Source organism: Mauremys reevesii, linkage group 8 (genome assembly GCF_016161935.1).
Source record: "Mauremys reevesii isolate NIE-2019 linkage group 8, ASM1616193v1, whole genome shotgun sequence".
Classification (NCBI taxonomy): domain Eukaryota; kingdom Metazoa; phylum Chordata; order Testudines; family Geoemydidae; genus Mauremys; species Mauremys reevesii.
This window is the reverse complement of record NC_052630.1, coordinates 23,629,237-23,648,382: the sequence shown is the minus strand read 5'-3', so window position 1 is coordinate 23,648,382 and position 19,146 is coordinate 23,629,237. Positions and strand designations below refer to the sequence as shown.

The following is a 19,146-nucleotide window of genomic DNA, read 5'->3' as shown; positions in this document are numbered from 1 at the left end:
TCTAGTGCTACCTTTAATCTCTCCACATGCTGAAGACTGGTCAGTCATTCCTACTTTTCACCTCTTAACCTGTACTTGTTTTTAATGCAAGACAGGGCTTGATGTCTCACATCATTATTACCAAGTTTCCTTTATAACCCCTTGTAAAGGATATTTATTCAAATCATTGAGAAACTGAACATCTTAAAACTATCAGTTCTCAATTTTTCCACTATGTTGTCAACCCTTTAAAAGAATTCTAACAGATTATAGAGGCACAATTTATCCTTACAAAACCCATTCTCATCATAAAATTTTACAATTCTGTTTTCAATGAGTTTCTCAGCTGGGCTGCCTGGTCCTAAAGTAAGGCTCATCAGTCTGCCAATTCCTTGGGTCATCTTTAGCTCTTTTTTAAAAAGATGGACACAGTTGGCCATAGTTCAAGTGTTTCTGTTTGGTAGCTGATAAATTATGAATTTTGATGATAAACATGTTTGTTAGCAGCTCACTACTTCATTCTTGAATTCTTTCAAAACTCTTGGTTAAATGTCCCCATGTTAAGTTCTCCTCAAACCTTCTATGGGTCATCTCGATTATCACTTTAAAGATTTTTTTTTCTCCTGCTGCTGATAGCTCATCTCAATTGATTGGCCTCTTAGTTGGTATGGGTACTTCCACCTTTTCATGTTCTCTGTATGTATAAATATTTTCTGTCTGTGTGTTCCATTCTATGCATCCAAAGAAGTGAGCTGTAGCCCACAAAAGCTTATGCTGAAATAAATTTGTTAGCCTCTAAGGTGCCACAAGTACTCCTGTTCTAGTTTTGGTGACACTGCAGTTCAGCTTATCTAGTTGTTTCATCAGTTCTTTTTATACTTTTGATGCCTCTATTTCTGACAATGCCTCATCCTCAGTACCTATAAACTTTTGTAGAATTTAACATAATCTCATCTTGTCAGTAGAATCACATCAATTGCTCTTAATAATCCAATGCAGACTAGGACCTTCCATATATAAAGGCCTAAATTCTGACATCTGCAGCTAGAGGCAATCCACTCAGGGATGGAGTGAAGAGATGTAGGGACAAGAGGTGGTTCTATGAAGCACAGTGCCTGCATAGCACATAGGCACAATGCATCAGAGATATGGTGAAATGGGCTGTGAAAAGCGTGTTCACACCTTCTGCAGAAATGTGCCATGTATTCTCCTGTCTCTGGACACTAGCCGGTACTGGGCTCACGGTGAGAGACAGGGCCCTGGCATTGGTATGTCCTCAAACCAGCTGGCCACATCCCAAGTCAGAATTTCAACAGTGGTTCTCAAACTCTCCCCCCTCTACCCCTCGAGGGCCCCTTTGGCATCTGACTAGATGTCCCAGACCTGGCCAGACCCAGAACACCCCTGGCAGTGTCCCCAGCAGCATGACTTCGCACGCACATTCATGCTGTGTGGCGGACGCCATTAAGTGAACAAAATAGTATCCTCCATATGACAAAAGCACCTGAATGCTGTTCCAGCCTGGCTCCAGGGACAGACCCCTGCATAACCCACGGTTGACTCCCAGGGGTCCAGGGACTCCACTTTGGGAACCACTGATCTAGAGCATTGCAGGGAGCACTAGCTATCTGCTTTTGCTCATGGAATGCTAGAAGCAGTATTCTGCTTGGCTCCGGCATACAAGGAGAGTAGATTCCCTCAGCTCTCTCCCTTCTTGAGCATCCATAAAGGGCCAGCCATAATTTTGCTTATGGTAAATTACAAACCACTGTTCTCATAGTTCCTATTACAAAATGAGGATTCAAAAAGCAATTGGAAGACAAGCAAATGACACTAAAGTTCACCCATTACATTTCTCCTTAGGCTAAACTCCTTTTTAATATGGACTCCTCTGCTTCTGACCTGGCGGCTTTACTTAAGCAAACATCTTCCCAGATCAGTCTTGTTTGTTCCATCAAGTATATGGAATTCTAGCATTATCTTTTCAATCAAATATTTTGCATTTCTTAAAATACACCAGTTGAGGCTCAACCCCCAACAACAGACTGGCCACTAGCATTTTTACCTTTGTAAAGCACTTTGAGATCTATATATGAAAGTGCTATATACACTGAGTGAATCAGGAAGCATTTTTCATTTCAGACTCTGGGTCAAGCCATATTCCATGTTTGATTTCCTAGAGCTCAGGCTCCCCCATACATATTTTTAGAAGGCTGTCTGTATCTGGACAGTGCAAACATTTTATGCCGATCCTGTGCCTGACCTCTCAGACACACAGATTATTTCACTTTTGGGAAATTACTTTGACTGGAGACGTAAAACAGTAGTTTCCAGCCACATTTTTCTAGAGCACCCTTTGAAATGCTCTGTTAGGGGAATGACCCACTGTGATGGGCAGGGCCTTGCTGGTCAAGCTGGGGCACCCCCATCAATCCAGTATAGGGGTGGCCTGCTCTGCCACTCGGTCATGGGCTTCCCCATTAAGGAGGTGATTTCTGTCAAGTGTGGCCCAGCCCCTGAACAGGATCACCTAAAGAGGTATCCATGGATTCTGAGCAGCAAAACAAACAGTCTGTGGAATTAGCCCTCTGGTCAGGGCAAAGTAGCAAACAGGCTGCAACCCCAGGGCAGGGTGGGGCAAGGCAAACAATCTATAGCCTCACATGTCTCTGGGCTGGGACATAGTTTAGGCAGCTTCCTCAATGGGCGGTGGCTTGGCTTCTTCGGCAGTCTACGCAGCCAGTAGGTCATCTGGCGGGTAGTCCAGGTCCCTGGGCTTTACCACCAGGGGCGTTGCAGGTACCTCTGCAGGAGCCAGCAGTGTACTCCCTTCCTCCTGCATTGCCACCCTTACTTGGCCTGGGCTGCCTCCTTTTAAATGAGTTCGCCACTTGGAGCATGCGCAGCAGGGAAGAGGGGGCGTGGCCTCCTGGGTTTACAATAACTGGTCCACCCCTGGCGGCCCAATGCAAGGCTGGTACACCCCATCAAACTCTCCCCTTCCTGTGGGCCATACCCTGGTACCCTTACCCCTAGTCTTTTCTTTCTTCTCTCTCCTTTCTCTCCCCTTCTTGTCTATATCTATGCTAAAATTTTTGCTTTTCCTTGGATTAACTCCCACCTTCTCTGTTGGCTCCTGTTCCTAATTTCTCCTTTCAGCAGGAGACTTCATAATGCTCAGAATAAAGGGGATTCCATTTGTGATTCTGGGAGATTGAACTCTATGTATTTTCCCAGTTGAAATGAGTGTTGTGAAAACACAGACGCTAAAATCTTTCGGGTGGTTGACTTCTGTTTTAGTCTTAAGATTTGACATGTACAAGTGGCCAGCACCTGAGAGCTGGCTGGGGGGGGTGGGGGGAAAGGAAAATTCACAACATTTCACTATTGTTTTTCATCCCAATTTTCCAACTGGCTCTATTATTTATAATAGTACCTAAGATTGTGCTGGGAGCTCTAAAATAATGTAAGAAGGCAAGATCCTGCCTTGCTAATGAAGGCCCAATGCTACAATCAATCCATGCAGCCAGACCCCTGCATCCCTATTGAACTGCCCTGACTTTAAATGGGACTCCATGTAGTCATGAGGCTCTGCCTACACAGGTCACATTGCAGGGCTGGGGCCCAAGACAAACAACAGTTGAGGGACAATGAAGTCAGTCACAGTCACAGTCAGTCACACACACACACAGTGAGGTGATCCTGGCACACATCCTATTAGTTCGTGGATTTTTATATTTCTTCCTCTCTCCCCTACCCAATTCCTCTATCTTCACAGCCCTGGTCTCCTTGCCTTTAAAAGTCAAAGATAAGTTGGTGGCACAAGCTAAACCTGGAAAATTAGCCTCTGAAATGGCCTCTCATCTGTCCCTGTGGTCCTTGGTCCTATTTTAAAATGTTTTCTTAAATGGTTTAATCCGCTCTTACCCAGTTACTCCACCTATCTCATCTTACTCTGGCTCCCAGCCATCCCAACCCCCCATTAAACAGCCCTTACTTGATCAACCAAAACCCCTCTTCCCTGCCCGGTATCACCCTCAGACACACTTCCCACATCCCTCCTCACCCCCAACAGATAGTCTCCCCGTCCTGCCTCTCTGGACCAGAGAGCTTTCCAAGATTCTTTAACCACAGCTGCAAGAGCGCATTTGGGATCAGGAGGCACAGTATACCCAGGGTCAGTGCAACTTCCCATGGTTCTCTGATGGCGAAATCTGATGCCAGTGTAGCGGAAACTATTCTGAGGTGGGGCTCACTCCTCAAGTTGAGAACACAGAATGACTGTGGAACTTCAATTTTGCTGTCTACATCCCTGTTACACTAAATTTATTTACTCCACCACTTTGAAGGAAATAACATTTTTATGCTTTCATGATTTGATAAGAAGAGTTTTAGATTTCCTTTTGTCATAATTCAAGGTGCCAGACATTTTGTATTTTGCTCCAATTCCTTACAATTGACACTTTTCTGCAATCATAGCATTTGGGGCTGTCTCACACAACCACTTCACTTCCATTTTTATATTATCAGTAATTTAATTTTGTATTAAAACCTTAGTGCAATGTACACCTAACATCTATTGATCCCGGGCAATGCTAAAAGGTAATGTTTGTTAAAAGACATACAGGAATTCAGTACCTTAATGTTTCCTATCAGTTCTTTTCACTTATAAAATACAGTCTGGGTCATGACCTGGGTTTTGCTCTTATATATACTGTACTTTAACTCTATGAGTATAATATGCAGTTTATCCTAGAATGAACAAATCTGAGTTCCAATTACCAAAACTCTACATACAGAGAAAAGCTAATTAACATCTACGCTTTGCTCCCCTATCCCTGCTTTCCTCCTGCAATTAAGTACAGTGAACACTGTATTAATGTTACTTATTCTCTAAACAATTTACCAGACCAAATTTATGCATCAGATTGGTTCAACTTTCAAACATAAAATGATAAAAGAAAACCAAGTGGTATAACTCATTGCAACTTTAATGTTCATGTAAAATAAGACATGTTCTGACTCAAATTGAAATTCAGTGAAGTTTCATCTTAGAGAAGTTAGAGGTGGAAAAGACTTATTAAAACAGATCATCACAAACATTCACCTGCAACGGCTGCAGGACATTCAGTCCCCAAGACAAAGTACATATCAGATGGTAGGGAATGTGTCTGATATTAAACTCATAAGAACAGATTTTAAAAAATTATTAAAGCTAATATTTAAAATCAAATTTACACAAGTTAAAAACAAAGGTACTGTACATCTAGGGTCAGGCTTGAGTTATGAGAGATTACAAGGGTCACAGGATACATACATAGTACATAACCAGCATAGACCCAGATTGGGGTGCAGGAGTTTTTAAAGCGTCAGTGACTAAGTGATCTCGGGTATGCCACCCATAGAATGTATTTAGAGTCCAAGTCAGTATTGTGTAGTGAATAGGTACATGAGTGGGGTGCGTCCCTTGGTTTGTCAGGGAAGGAAGTATTATATTTCATCTTAGTGAAAAGGCCAAGAAAGAGGGAAACTGCACTTGTACAGGAGTGTGTGTGTGTGTGTGTATGTAAACATGATAGTGAGGAGAGGAATAACGGTCTTGTCAGCATGCCTTTGACTTATTACTCACAAGTGGCATAGCCCTGAAGAAAGAAACAAAGGGACAGATTCTCAACTGGTGTAAGCTGGCATATCTCTAGCTCCATTAACTTCAATTGAGCTACACTGATTTATACCAGCTGAGGATCTGGCCCCAAACTCTTATTTCACATCACAGCACAGTATATTCTATATATATTACAGGGAAAAAAATTGCTTTAGAGAATTAACATTTTATGGGGACTATTTTTTGCATCTCTTTACTTGTGAAGCCAGGTGTTTTAGCTACCAAGAGTACAAATGTAAAGAGATCAGAGGGAGACATAACCTCTAAAAATTACCTACAATACCTTGTTTATACACAAAATTGTCATGTTTTTAAAGTCTAATATCTCAGGTCTTTCCAGAAGTCTGGCAATCTGGTGGTCTCCACTACGGTATAAAATTTGCAGAATCATGAGACGCCAGACCTTAACCATATCAGTGGAGTAGGACTGACTCTTGCCAATCCAGGTGCTTGCACAAGTAGGTAGTCGATCGTCAGCTGTCTTGCATTCAAGATGGATTAAGGAAGGGACGATGCACCCAAGATCAGGCACTCTGACTTAAGACATACAAAATCATTTGAGTGAGGAAAGAAAGTTGGTGCAGCCCTTATTGACCTGATGTCAGTCTATGACATTCTGTGGCACATCGGGCTGACTGACCAGCTGCTGTTGAAAATTCTTCTATGTTGGCTGAAAGTGTGGTTCATCTGAGAAATGATTATTAACAGAAAGTCAGGCAGAAAATCAGTCATCTTAAACATCTCTGCAAAGGGCTTCCACAAGGGTCAATTTTGGTTCTGCTTTTTGTTCAATATGTACACATATGACCTTCCTGGAATGTGGGCTGAGAAGTATGTGTATGCTGATGACATCTGTATTGCTGACACAGGAAACTATTCCCATAGGGTTGAAGTGAATCTCAGTCAAGATACGGACATTTTGACCACTTATTTCCACTAATATCTTAGTAAAACCAAGACAGTTGCAACTACTTTCAATCTAAACAATCTGACCCACCTTGATCTGTGCACAGGGATGGTTGCTGCCATTCCAACCAGTTGTCACTGCAAAAGTTGTCAGGAGCAAAACTCAACCATAGCTTGATGTACTGGCCTCACTTGAAAACGAGCATCTGAAAATAATCTCTCTTCCTGTTCCACCTTGATACAAAAACTATCAGGAATCTCCTGGGGAGCAGACCCTACATCTGTAGTGACCCTCACGTTTGCTCTCGCTGAATAGTGATCTATGGTCTGGGGGTGCAGTCACCACACTCAGCTTGTCAACATGGAGCTGAATTTGGCCACTCATCATTAGTGCAGCATAGACTGACTTCTAGTTTTCCCCCGGGGTGTTCCACCCCAAGGCCCTGCCACCACTCTGCCCGTCCCCCGAGGCCTCACCCTTGCCCTACCTCCTCCTCAAGGCCCCAGCCTCGCTCCACCTCTTCCTGTCCCCACTACTTCCTCTCCCCAAGGCCCCTGCCCTCCAACCTCCCTCAACCCTTCCTAGAGTCACCAAACAACTGTTTGGTGGCAGCTGCTGATCAGCTGTTTGGTGGTGCCCCCGATTAGCTCAACAGGCTACTGTCTGGCTTGTCCAGAGTAGCCACAACTATGCACCTGACTGGCTGGGTTTCCTATCCATGTGATGGGGGATGGCACTTTATAATGCTTAGCCTCCCTTGATACAGATCTTATCTTCTGGATATGGAACCTGGACATTGAGCTCTGATGTCTGCATATGAGGAAGAGGTGGTCATCCCAATTCAGTTTCTACATCAATAGAAAGGCCAACTTGCCTGAGGGCCTGATCCCATGGGGTACAGTGCACCTTCAACTTCCACTGAAGTCAGTGTGAACATAGGGATCTTGAGCCCCTGGTTACTGTATAGTGTCATCAGGTTCTTAGATTTTAAAATAAACTTAAGTAGCTTCTGTTTTTGTAAAGTGTTTTTAGTTGCTTGTCCATACTTTTTTTATATACAGTTTTGTATCACTGTTTTAAATTTTATATTTATAATAAATAAACAAACAAAAACTTTTCTATGTGTAAGGATGTCACTGTTTTGAGCTGTTATCTATTCAAATGCCAAAGCTGAGTACAAATGCTATCTACATTGCTGTATAGAACTGTATTCACTTCTGTATATGTCTTGACTCCTGTGTTTCTAGCCCTGATGTCACATGGTATTAGACTATAAATCTTTCCCTAATCCAGCATTGAATATTGCCAACCCCAGGCCTTAGATCTTTCTTTTTATCTGATTCACATTTCAACAGGAAAGAGAGAAATATTTTAATAGCAGTTCAATATAATAGTAATATCAGAGAGCTGAAAATAACGTAGGAATCTGAAATGTCAGATGCGGTTCCAATGTAAATCCTTATGGGTGAGGACAAAAGTGCACAATCAATGCCTTTTACTACCAGACTGCAGGTTTTATCATGTGGTTGCAGAAAAAAAGAAATGCATATCATACATATATCTAACAATACAGGATTCATTGTACAAATGAATGTCCAACACCTGCTTTGAGGGCCATTTTTCAAGTGCTTTGAAAGTGAAGCATCCCAGCTGTGAGAGAACAGATACATTGGTTAACATAGCATCCATCATGCACTAAAAAAAAAAAAATCCTATTTCTCAATCTTGAACAGCAAAAAAAAGGGGCATTGCAGTGTGACAAATAGCTAAAAAAATTTTTTTACTCAAGCGTGATTATTTTTAGAATACATAAATAAGACATTTCAGAGCTCCTGAAAACTCTTCTAGCCTGTTAACCTTGTAGCATTCATACGTATGAATTCTCCCTATGCCATAACTCCAACTACCATAATAGGAAAAGAGTCTCAGTCCTCTTAGCAAGCATATTACCTCCTTTTTTCCCCCTACTCTGGCTCTTCAAAAATAGTTTGAGTCTAATATTTTTCAGAGGAACCAAAACCAAATAAATACACAGATCTCATAAAAAGGCTTAGTTTATTGGGGATGACTTTTGAGGGTTGTGGTGGTAGGCTGCTCAACCCTACCTATTTCCTATTAATATGATTTACTGTGTGAGTGTAGCAGACAGGTAGATCTGCATGTGTTGCCTGTAGAATGCACTAGACCAGGGATTCTCAAACTGGGGGTCAGGACCCCTCAGGGGGGGTCAAAAAGTTATTACATGGGGGGTCACGAGCTGTCAGCCTCCACCGCAAATCTTGCCTTGCCTCCAGCATTTATATATGGTGTTAAATATAGAAAAATGTGTTTTTAATTTATAAGGGGGTTCACACTCAGAGGCTTGCTATGTGAAAGGATTCACCAGTACAAAAGTTTGAGAATCACTGCACTAGACTGTGGTAAACTGGTATCTGTGTTACCTAAGGAATATTTTGAAGGGCAGGTGGAAGATATTTTGACCCCCTACAAGGTTTGACTCTGATCCTTCCCACTCACTAAGCTTCAATAGTTGAACATTGATTGCATTTTTTAAAACATACCTGCAGAATTGTGTTAAATGGATACTGGACTTTACATCTATGTCTCATGCATTCAGCTCTTCCTCCTTTGCATCCTTGTTTCCTCAAGGTCTCCTAAGCTGCACCCCTTCTCCTACCTAGTATCTGTGCTTTTACCGTCTGCCTGCAATCAAGGCCTGCTCATTTGTACTCCTGGTCCGTGCACCCCCTTCCCATGCACCCTCCTGATGCAGTTCTCTTCAGCTGTATCCCCTTTGCCATTGTTTCCTCGGACCGCTGCACTCACTACCTATAATCCCTCTCCTCAACTGCACCCATTTCCCTTACCACACATCTACACATGCCCATTTCCCACACCACACATACACATTTGCCACACCCACACATGCCACCTCAGCTGCACCCTCTTCCCATGCATCTTATTGCCCGGGTCCTCTTCCTCAAGCTCCCACCCAGCCCTTCTCGCTCGTGCCCCAGCTGGTTTGGAGGAAGGAGCCGGAGCGAGGCTCCCCTCCCAGCAATCTGCCAAGAGCAACCGGGACCCGCTGCCGCGATTCGCGTGTTGCCTGGCGTCACGTGGACCTAGCGGGTCTGGGGGCCACTCCAGCTTGGCTACAGCTGACTAGCGCACGCTGCAGCCGCAGCTCTGCAATTCTCACTGCTGCACCTCCAGCCAGCCAGTGGGTTTGTTTTTTAAATGCAGTGCATGCCCAGGGAGGCCGGGGACTGTGCTCTGCCTCTTCACGTGGGGCTCAGCTACCTCTTCCTTCAGTTTATAAAATATATCCATACGTCTAAAAAAAATCCCTCGTCCAGGCGATCGGAGGCGTTTGTCTGTTTGGTGACCGTGATATGCATGCATGTGAAATGGCCTTTCACCAGGCAATGGGCTTTGGTCTGTGGAGAAGGGGGGGGTACGAGGTTTTAAACCATTCCCCTTTGGGAGGAGGGGGGCTTAGCCGGCCTGAAGCTCCTGTCATTTGCTGTGAGTGGAATGACTAAACGTTTATTGAGGGGAAATCGGAGGCTTTCAGAGCGTCTCCTCCTTAGCCACGGTTCACGTCTCTCCCTCTTTCTCTCTGTGCAACACTCACTCTTGTTTCCTTACTCCTCCCTCCCTCCCTGCCTTCCTTCCTTCCCCTTGCAGCGAATTAAATATTGCTTTTGTGAACTGAGGAATTAAGTGTCTCTGCCTAATTCCCTTCCCTGTGCAATCCAGGCAAGGCGAGGACGCGTGCACACCCCAGATCCGTTCAATGAAGCAACACAGATCCACGGGTCCAAATGGGTATTTGGAGGAGAAGGAGGTGTAAAAGGAGCCACAGCAGCGGGCAGATTTGCAAGGAATAATTTAAGTCCTTTCTCCCCCCCCCCCCTTCCCTCCTCCCTCTCTCTCTCTCTCTCTTCTGCTCAGGATTTAAATGTCACTCAAAACATCCTCAAATCAGTTTTCTGCTCGTCTCTGCTTTCTTCCGAAGCATTAATTCGGCCCAACACTGCATTTCAGCTGCTCTGGTGTTTTACTCAGAAAGGTAAGGAGGGTCTGTGAGTGGAAATGCACCGGGTATGGAATGGTCACTAAAAGCCTAGTTTTCTTTGCAGGGTATCCCGCTCCCCGACCCCATTCCGTAGCCAGGCTAAATCTACCTGAGGAATTTGCATTCCCTGCTAAAGGGAAAAATAGCATGATCCCCTCCCCCGCGCCCCCCACCCCCCAGCCTCCCCACACTTTGCCCATCCTTGCCAGCCATTGCTGTACGCTTTAGGAGCCACGCTAAAATACAATGGGAACATAAAAACGAGACGTTCGTTGTAATTGCCACCCTTTTAATGTTATAAATCTCCAGAATTGCCTGGCTGGTAACGTCATAAGGCGAGTCCCTCTCTCCCCTCCCCAATTCCTCTGACCTAGGAACAGCTCCTGCCAGGAGAGTAGGAAACATCCGAATCCCTTCTTACAAGAACCTGGTTCGTCATCATTTAATTTTCCCCCAGGAAGATTACCATAGGCTCAACCCTCTCCCTCCCACCCCCCGCCTTGCAAATCTAGGTCCCTTTTTTCTGCCCCTCACCTTTCTTCACGTAGACTGATGTTTCCGGGGAGCGTAAAGTTAAGCTACCCCCCGTGTCTGCCTCTCGCACCGTGTGCACGTTTTGCAGCCCCAGTTTCTTTTAAACCTCTTTCCCCCTCTGCTTCTAATCGGATCCTGCACATACCCGCCCCACTTTAAGCTGGGTTGCAAAACTGCCGTACCCTGCAACTCCTGAAACTTCCCTGCTTGCTGCAGTTTATATTATATTGTAATATACTGACAAAAAGACAAAAAAATGCACTCGATCCTCCTGTGGGATGACTTTTTTTTTAAATAATGCATTTCCTTCTTCCCCTTTAATTCTTTTTTTTTTTTTTTTTTTTTTGGGCAAGGAAATTTGCTCCATCTCCAGCAGCAACCACTGCTCCTTTTGATGTTGTGGTACGCCGTGCGCATGCGCCTCACATTAGAATTACTGCACTGGCCAGAATAAGTTGGATCTCTTCTCCTCTTCACTGAAACCCTAAATCATATCAAAAGCTAAAGGGATGTTGAGAGTCCGGAAAAGGGGCTACTTTGGAATTTGGTCATTCTTCTTAATAATAGCCATGGTGTGTGCACAGAGGTAAGTGAGCGAGACATCTCTTTTCCTTCACTTTGAATTGCCCTGTATGCCACTGTTCCCCGAATGGGGAGATTGGCTCTGAGAAATAAGAAATATGTATTATTGTTTTTTAGTGTCAATGACCCTAGCAATATGTCGCTGGTAAAAGAGACCGTGGATAGACTGCTGAAAGGCTATGACATTCGCCTGAGGCCAGATTTTGGAGGTAATTTGATTGCTTTTTGAATAAGAGCTGTTACATACCCAGGCTGTGCATCTTCTGTGTGTGTTTTGCAACGTGTTGTGGGTGCTGCTGCTTTGGTGTGTATGTTGCCATTTTCTCAAGCTGACCCAAAGTTAAGCCAATTGTTACTCAATTTTCTTAGCACTGGATGCTCTTAATGCGACCATTGAAAGCTGTGTATTTGTAATCGGGCTCATTTGTGAGTGTGTGTGCGGATAACTTATTAGCCCATAATTAAACCCTCGGTTAATTGGCGTTATTGAGATGCAAATCTCTTAAGTTTATCCAGCGTTTGTTCTAGTGAGCCTAATGTGTCTGTGACCACAGTTACTATTTTTGAGTACAAGATATGCTCTTAACTGATACAGAAAATGACACTTAACCCAATGTTTGCTGCAACTTTGAACTAGTTGTGTGCGTGAATGTGTGTGTACTACTCCAGAAAGCAATCTTAAGAGCCGGGTATAAATCATTGGAATCTCAGGTGAGATTCTTTTTTCTCAGTTTGCATGTCGCATGTGTCGAGTAGAAGGAGTTAAAATGTTCAGTCCAATCTTTTCTCCCCCTCCCCCACGTACCGATTCGAACTGGTTCATACAATAATCGATTTGTGTGTGTCTGTCTATATAGCCAGTGTCTATAGAGCCCCCGTTATTAACACGTGTGTGCATGTTACATAAAATGTCCTTACAGCTGACGGCGGAGGCAAAGGGTGAATACTCTGCAACCGGAGGGTTTTCCAGGTATCAAAGGAGAGCCTGGTTTGTTGTTACCAACACTCGTGCCATATCGCCCTTTGATTAGTCTTGATAACTCTGGTGAGAATGAGTTAAGTTCTTAGAGATCACATTGCGGACCATCTCGTTGGTTTGCAGGTCCCCCAGTGGCTGTTGGCATGAACATAGACATTGCCAGCATAGACATGGTATCAGAAGTCAATATGGTGAGTATTTAGTTTTTTTACCCCCCTCTCTCTCTCCTGAAGATTGTGGTAATAAGCTTGGGGGTTGGGGGAGAAATGTCTGATTATTTCTCATCTGGCCACATTGTGCAATGGCTGGTACTCCCCGACCGGTGATCAACCAACCGTACTCCCCATCCCCCACTCCACCCCCAAAATCTCCTGCTGTTCTTTGTGTGCATTGTAAACCTTGTTCTCCTCTTTGGCATTACAAGACCCCGCCTTTGCCTGGCTGCTACAGCAAATGTTACCTGTCCAAACCCGCATGCAGATTTTGGGGAGTGGAAAAAAATCCATGGAAATCTATGGATAAATGCATTTAATCAGAGGGGGGTTGGATTTAGGGATGTTCAGGTTTGTGCCTCCTGCCCTCGCCACCGCCCGGACAAATCCAACAAATTAATAATCTGCAATATAGGCTACAAGGATTATTTTTATATTATGACTCACAACATGTTCAAAGCTTGTACGATTTATTGACAGTCTTCCTGTTTAGTAGCTACCACTTCAGACGTACTGTAAGCGCTATTGAGCGGGCCCTTGAGTTTATAGTCAGTGGAACAACGTTAGTCTTGTTTTGCTTCATGCAAGAGCGCCCCCTGCTGACAACGGGGTTCCACTGCAGCCGAAAGACAAATTATAATACCCTTCAACTAAATCCCCGCTGTGCTGCTGTTCGTTCTTTAAAAGAGTTTAAATTATGTTTTTTTCTTTGCACTTTGTGCCTATTGGGGACCGAAGGGACCCGCAAATGCTTCAACTAGCAAGGCCACGTTGGACTGCCTGCAAATTATTTGATGCTATTACAAGACCTACATGCTTTTTCATGTGCCAGTCACTGAAAAGTGCTTAAATGTGCAGAGGACGTTTGTAAACTGGGTAGAGAACTAGGTCTATTCCCAGCCAGATTTCCTTACACTTGATCTCAGACTAAACTAGATATGGAACCACACTGTGCAGCTATCTCTTCTCTTATGGGTGAGGTGATGGCCCATTAATACATAGTTCAAAAATGTCACAAAGCATTGTGCTTTCCATCAAAAATGCCTTTCAGATTATGTGGGTGGGAATTGAGTTCAAATGGCGATTTTGCTTACAGACTTGTTTTTCTACCTAACTTTTTTTAATAAAGCAAGTTGCTTTACAAACAAACTACACACACAAAAATCAACCCCAAATAAACATTTTAATTTATGTAAATCAAAGTTATTCCTGTGCTCTTCATTAATAGTCTATACTTAATACAATGTTGAAGTTGCTGAAAGGATAATAAGAAGTCAACTAAATTATTAGTGTGTTTTGCATCCATTATTTGGGGGTCTAATGAGCTGTTGAGAAAACAGCAGCATTCCTGAAACTAACATCTGAGAAGGAGCTCTTCAAGGGTTAGACTGGACTTTCCTAGTAATCACTTTGCTTACATGTAAATGTTATGGGCCAAATTCTGCAGTCTTAACCTTAATTTCAGTTTTGTTTGGTTAAGGGAACTGGTTTGGGCCCTGAATGATGACATACAGACATAAAACATTCTAGCAGCAAAAGCAACATGGTAAATCATATTAATGAAATGTATGGACTGGGAAGGAGATAAGTATCCTGTTTAAAAACAAATTGTCCAACATTGCTGGCACGTCTAACTATACATGCAAAATTATTTTTCAAAAAAGTTATATAAGTGCCACTTTGCACTATCTTGACCTTTGTACCCATTAAAATATATTTTGCTTAATGGTTCAATCGTCTGATCTGAATTAATACTTTCTCAAAATGCTGTACTGCCTGGGTAATGTTGTCCAGTGCCCTGGCATCCATTTGTGGTTTATTTTCGTAACTGAAGGTGTTCTGTGACTTACAGAAAATGTTCCATAATAAAAAATGGCAACTTTAGGATTACAAGAATATTAGCTTTTGTTTTTGGAAGGCTTGCTAGTTGAGTGCTTGGTCCTGCTGTCATTGGAGGCAATGGCAAAGCTCCCAATAACGTCACTAGGAGCAGAATCAGTTCCTAAGTATTAAGTTTTAAAGTAGCTGCCTAAAATACAGTCTAAAAATCTTTACACTGAACTTCTGGTTTTGTTGTCATGGGATACTTTGGTATGTTCTATTCAGGAAGTTTAGGTGCTAAAGAAACAAAATTACATTTTATTTTAAGCAGCTTCCTTTTAATGAAATCTGGATAGAACAGATATGGCATATATAGAATCTTTATAAACATCCATTAGCCATTTGAGAGTTTCACTTGCTAGTGCTGTGAGCTAGAACTGTTAGGTTAGTGTTACATCCCAAAATCTCTGCAAAACTGGACATTGATGTGAAACCTTTTTTTCATTTAAGAGGGTGCAGATTCTGTTAAATAACTTCCAGAAATTTGATCTCTATTGAAAAAATGATAATGTCACCTGTGTAATGTGGCACAACACACATAAACTGAATATTGTTTTGAAAACTTTTTGTGTATGTCTTGAATATTTAAGTTTCTTTAATGGAAATTGTACTTTAGAAAAACAATGAAGTCTTTTAAGGACTTTGTTAGATAATTTGGCAAAATTGGCAGGCGGGTTTGTTGTAAAGAGACATATATTCGGTTTTACCAATCACAATTGTGTTATAGACTGAATATTGTATAACTGTATCTGAGCTTAACTAGTTGGAACATGACTAATTTCATTCTTGAAACCACAAGTTTTTCTTCAGTAATTTTTTTATTGTTTAGTATGGGGACAGGGGTTTCCTAATCAACAATAGTAAGAGTTATTTTCTCAACCTATTAACTGCAAAATAAGAAACATAAGAATGCACTTACAGTACTCTAAAAATCATAATGGATATATATCTTGATAGATGAACAGTGAATGACCTAGGAAGACAGGCATACAAGAAGAGAAAAAGAGAAATACTTAACATATAGGGTCGTGTCTTGCTCCTCTTGAAGTAAGTGGGAGTTTTGGCCTTTGATAGAATCTCTTTGCAGCTCTCATTACTTCAGAAAGGTTCTCATCTCATTTAGAGATCCTTTTTCCTGCCTGTGGACCTTCTGCTGCTCATACTGAAGTCAATGGCAAAGTTCTAACTAACTTCAATTGAAGACAAATCATTGCCGATATATGTTTATAGCTTGCACTAACTTTTTGCCTGCAAGGGAGACTACACAACCTGGGACATTAACATGAGACGATCAGTGATAACTGCAATATGAACTTAGTTTTAGAGTCCCATCCTTTCCAACAGAAAGACACACACTTCCATAGTCAGAAAGTTTTTCTATCATCACCATCCACAGTAAATCAGGCTTTGCAGTTGCCTTCAAAATAGCTACTCTGGTCGGTAACAGCATTAAAACTGGAAGCAATTCGTTTACTTCTAACTTTTCCTAGTTAGAAAGTTGGAGATATATTCATAAGCTTAAATTACTTTTTCAAAACCTGTTGGTAAAGAGTATATATGTACTTGACTTTCCAGCTCTGGGCTATACTGAATGAACATAAAGGGAAGTAGTGAGTCCTTCAGCTACATCTGTGAGTTGATAGGTTTCATGTCTGAATTTGCTTTCAGGCTTCATATTTTGCACAGGAGTAAAATACTTCAGGTAATGCTTTTGTGCAACACAATAGTAACCATAGCTAATTTCATTAACTTCTTTGTGCTTTGAATCAGGCCCTGTATTACCATTGTTGAGAGTATGCTTTGTTGCAGTCATGCTGCAGTTTTCCTTAAAGGTTTCCCGGTGCAGGTGAAAGTTGAAAATAAACATGAAGAGGTGTAATAGCTACTTAAACCAAAATGGTTTTCCTGTCATAATGAATTCTGTGTTACATAAGATGAGCTGTATTGCAGTGAGAGCCTAATACAACATTCTCAAGAGAGTTTCCAGGTGTTTGTTACTATACTTGAATTTCCTTCTCAGCTTCCTTTTTCCCTGGTACTAATCAGACTCATTATAAAGATAATATCTCCAGAGGGCTTAATAGTCTATTTTTAAACAACGAATGCCAGCTGAGATGTCAGATTTCCAAATCTGCACCCTCTTGATTAATAATTGGAGCAGAGACTTTGACACTGACACAGCAGCTAAGATTCCTTCTCTCTCCCCCAATATCTCCATTATGTTTAGAAAACAAACTTTTAACCTACACATTTGTTTGGTGGCACAGAAGGAAATTTGGGATATATGTTTTCCTCTGAAGTCTTCACTGAGTGTCTTCTATAGCATATTCTGCATTTGTTTTGCTTGTTGACCTTCCATGGATGAGATAGTGATCTCAGAGGAGTCTATTGGACTGGAATTAGGTTCCAAATTTTGGTTTGTTTTTTTAAAAATAGTTGGAAACAATTTGTGTGTGCGAATGTGGCTCTTTTGGGATTCTGATACAGAATATCCTAAAAAGAGAAGGAATTCTTGATATATTTTATCCCCCAACTTAGTTTTACTTTAAGTGATGTGTTATATTTAATTTAATTATAGCTATTAATCCATACTGAGGTGAGGAAGGTAGAATCTAAACAAGTGACTTGGTTCAAAATATGCACTTGGACTTAATTTTAAAGAGCAACAGTAATATGTAGATATTGGCACGTGGCTTTAGTACACATGCATGGAGCCAAATTAATACATTAGACTGGTTTGTTTTATTGGGAGTCGTCATGGTTGGTTGAGTGTATAATCCTTCCATCAAGAAGGAGTTACGGGATACAAAGGCAGTGTTAGTATATCAGGGTAAGATTCACTTTTTACAATCTGATGAAGTTTTTGCAACAGACCCTAATAGCATCTAAGCTCTGTAGAGAATTAAGTTTAATATTATATTGCAACTTCTGTACTCAAGGTGCCCCAGAGTTGGTTACTAAATACAAAGTAAGATACTGATAGATCAAGATGTAGTGATCCCAGAACTGTGCGGTTGCACTTTTCTTGGTAGGACAAAGCAGTACTCTGTTCGTGGACCTCGGGTTTTCAGTTTCCATCACTAGTCCATACTCACTGCTGTGTTCTCTTAAGATCTGCCACACTGCCTTGAGGTATTCCAGGTAGGGAGCATTAATAGAGGATCAGCTGAAGCAGTCTGGTGTTATGAAAATAGTCGGAGTGTTTTCAGACTTCAGGTAGTCAGAAATTGCCTCTAGGTGTGTGAAGTGGGAGCAGGGCTGATGAGAGGGAGGTAAGGGGGAGCAATTGTACCAGGCCCCCCGAAAGGTCTATAATCTCTGTACAAATAAAGTGAAATTGGACAGGGTGGGACCCCAGTGAACATGATGTACTGGAGCCCAAATTTCTCTCGATGGGCCTGGCAGGGAGACCGGATAGGAGGGACCATTTGCTTGTTGGGGAAGGAGTGTGGTGGGTAACGCTGATAAGGAGAAAGGAGAGAGGTTGGAACCAGATGAACCAGAAAAGGGCAGAACAAGATAGGGATAGAGCCCTGGTAAAGGAAAGAGAAGGAGAGGAAGAAAAGACAAATAGAGAAAGGGGGAAGATGGAAAACATGAGGGGGAAAGGGGAGAGAGAGAGAGAGAGAGAGAGCAGGAGGGAAAGAGATGAAAAACATTGTGCCTGCTGGCAATAATCCCCTCTTATTGTTTACATACAGGAGATACTGGCAAGGGCAGGAGTAGTAGAGCATGGCCACTTCATATGCCTTGATATATAGGGCATCTAAACATGAAAATTAAAGTCACGTATTGGGAGGGCATCACTTTCTTGGTTTTATAACACAAGATTACTATTTGTTCATTACTGGTTTATTATTTCTGTAGTGACATGGGTGTGCATGGAGCTGTTTGAACAAAAGACAATGGTCTTTTCCCAAAAAAGCTTCTAGTCTGAGTCTCATGTTGAAAATATTTCTGCAGATAGATTTAGAACTTTTGCACTCCCCAAATTATCCTGACTGCACACCCCTGCTGGTAGGGCATGGCTATATAGATAAATGTAGCAACTCCTATGAATGCAGAAGTAGCTCCCAAACATCTAGGATATGACAAACTGTCTTACTGAAAGAAGGAATGTTGGTCTGAATATTGAGATTATCCATTGTTCATTTTGAATAGTACACCTCTACCCTGATATACCACGCATTCTGATAACGCGATAAAGCAGTGCTCCTGGGGGGTGGGGCTGCGCACTCCGGCAGATCAAAGCAAGTTCGATATAATGCAGTTTCACCTATAACGTGGTAAGATTTTTTGGCTCCCGAGGACAGCGTTATATCGAGGTAG

The 19,146-nt window shown here is 42.2% G+C and overlaps 1 protein-coding gene across 7 annotated transcripts in view; it reads left to right on the top strand.

The window, feature by feature from the left end:
- The window catches only part of GABRB2 (gamma-aminobutyric acid type A receptor subunit beta2), a 292,697-nt gene that overhangs the window by 27,644 nt on the left and 245,907 nt on the right, over positions 1–19,146 (top strand). For 5 of the 7 annotated variants that reach the window (XM_039485783.1, XM_039485782.1, XM_039485779.1 and 2 more), the window contains exons 2-5: positions 10,506–10,623; positions 11,517–11,749; positions 11,863–11,954; positions 12,848–12,915. In XM_039485783.1, coding sequence (XP_039341717.1) covers positions 11,673–11,749; positions 11,863–11,954; positions 12,848–12,915 — 237 coding nt within the window. In that variant the 5' untranslated portion in view covers positions 10,506–10,623; positions 11,517–11,672. Of the gene's footprint in view, positions 1–9,576; positions 9,772–10,260; positions 10,380–10,505; positions 10,624–11,516; positions 11,750–11,862; positions 11,955–12,847; positions 12,916–19,146 lie in introns of those variants that run through there. The other 2 variants (XM_039485780.1, XM_039485781.1) reach the window with 2 other exon arrangements.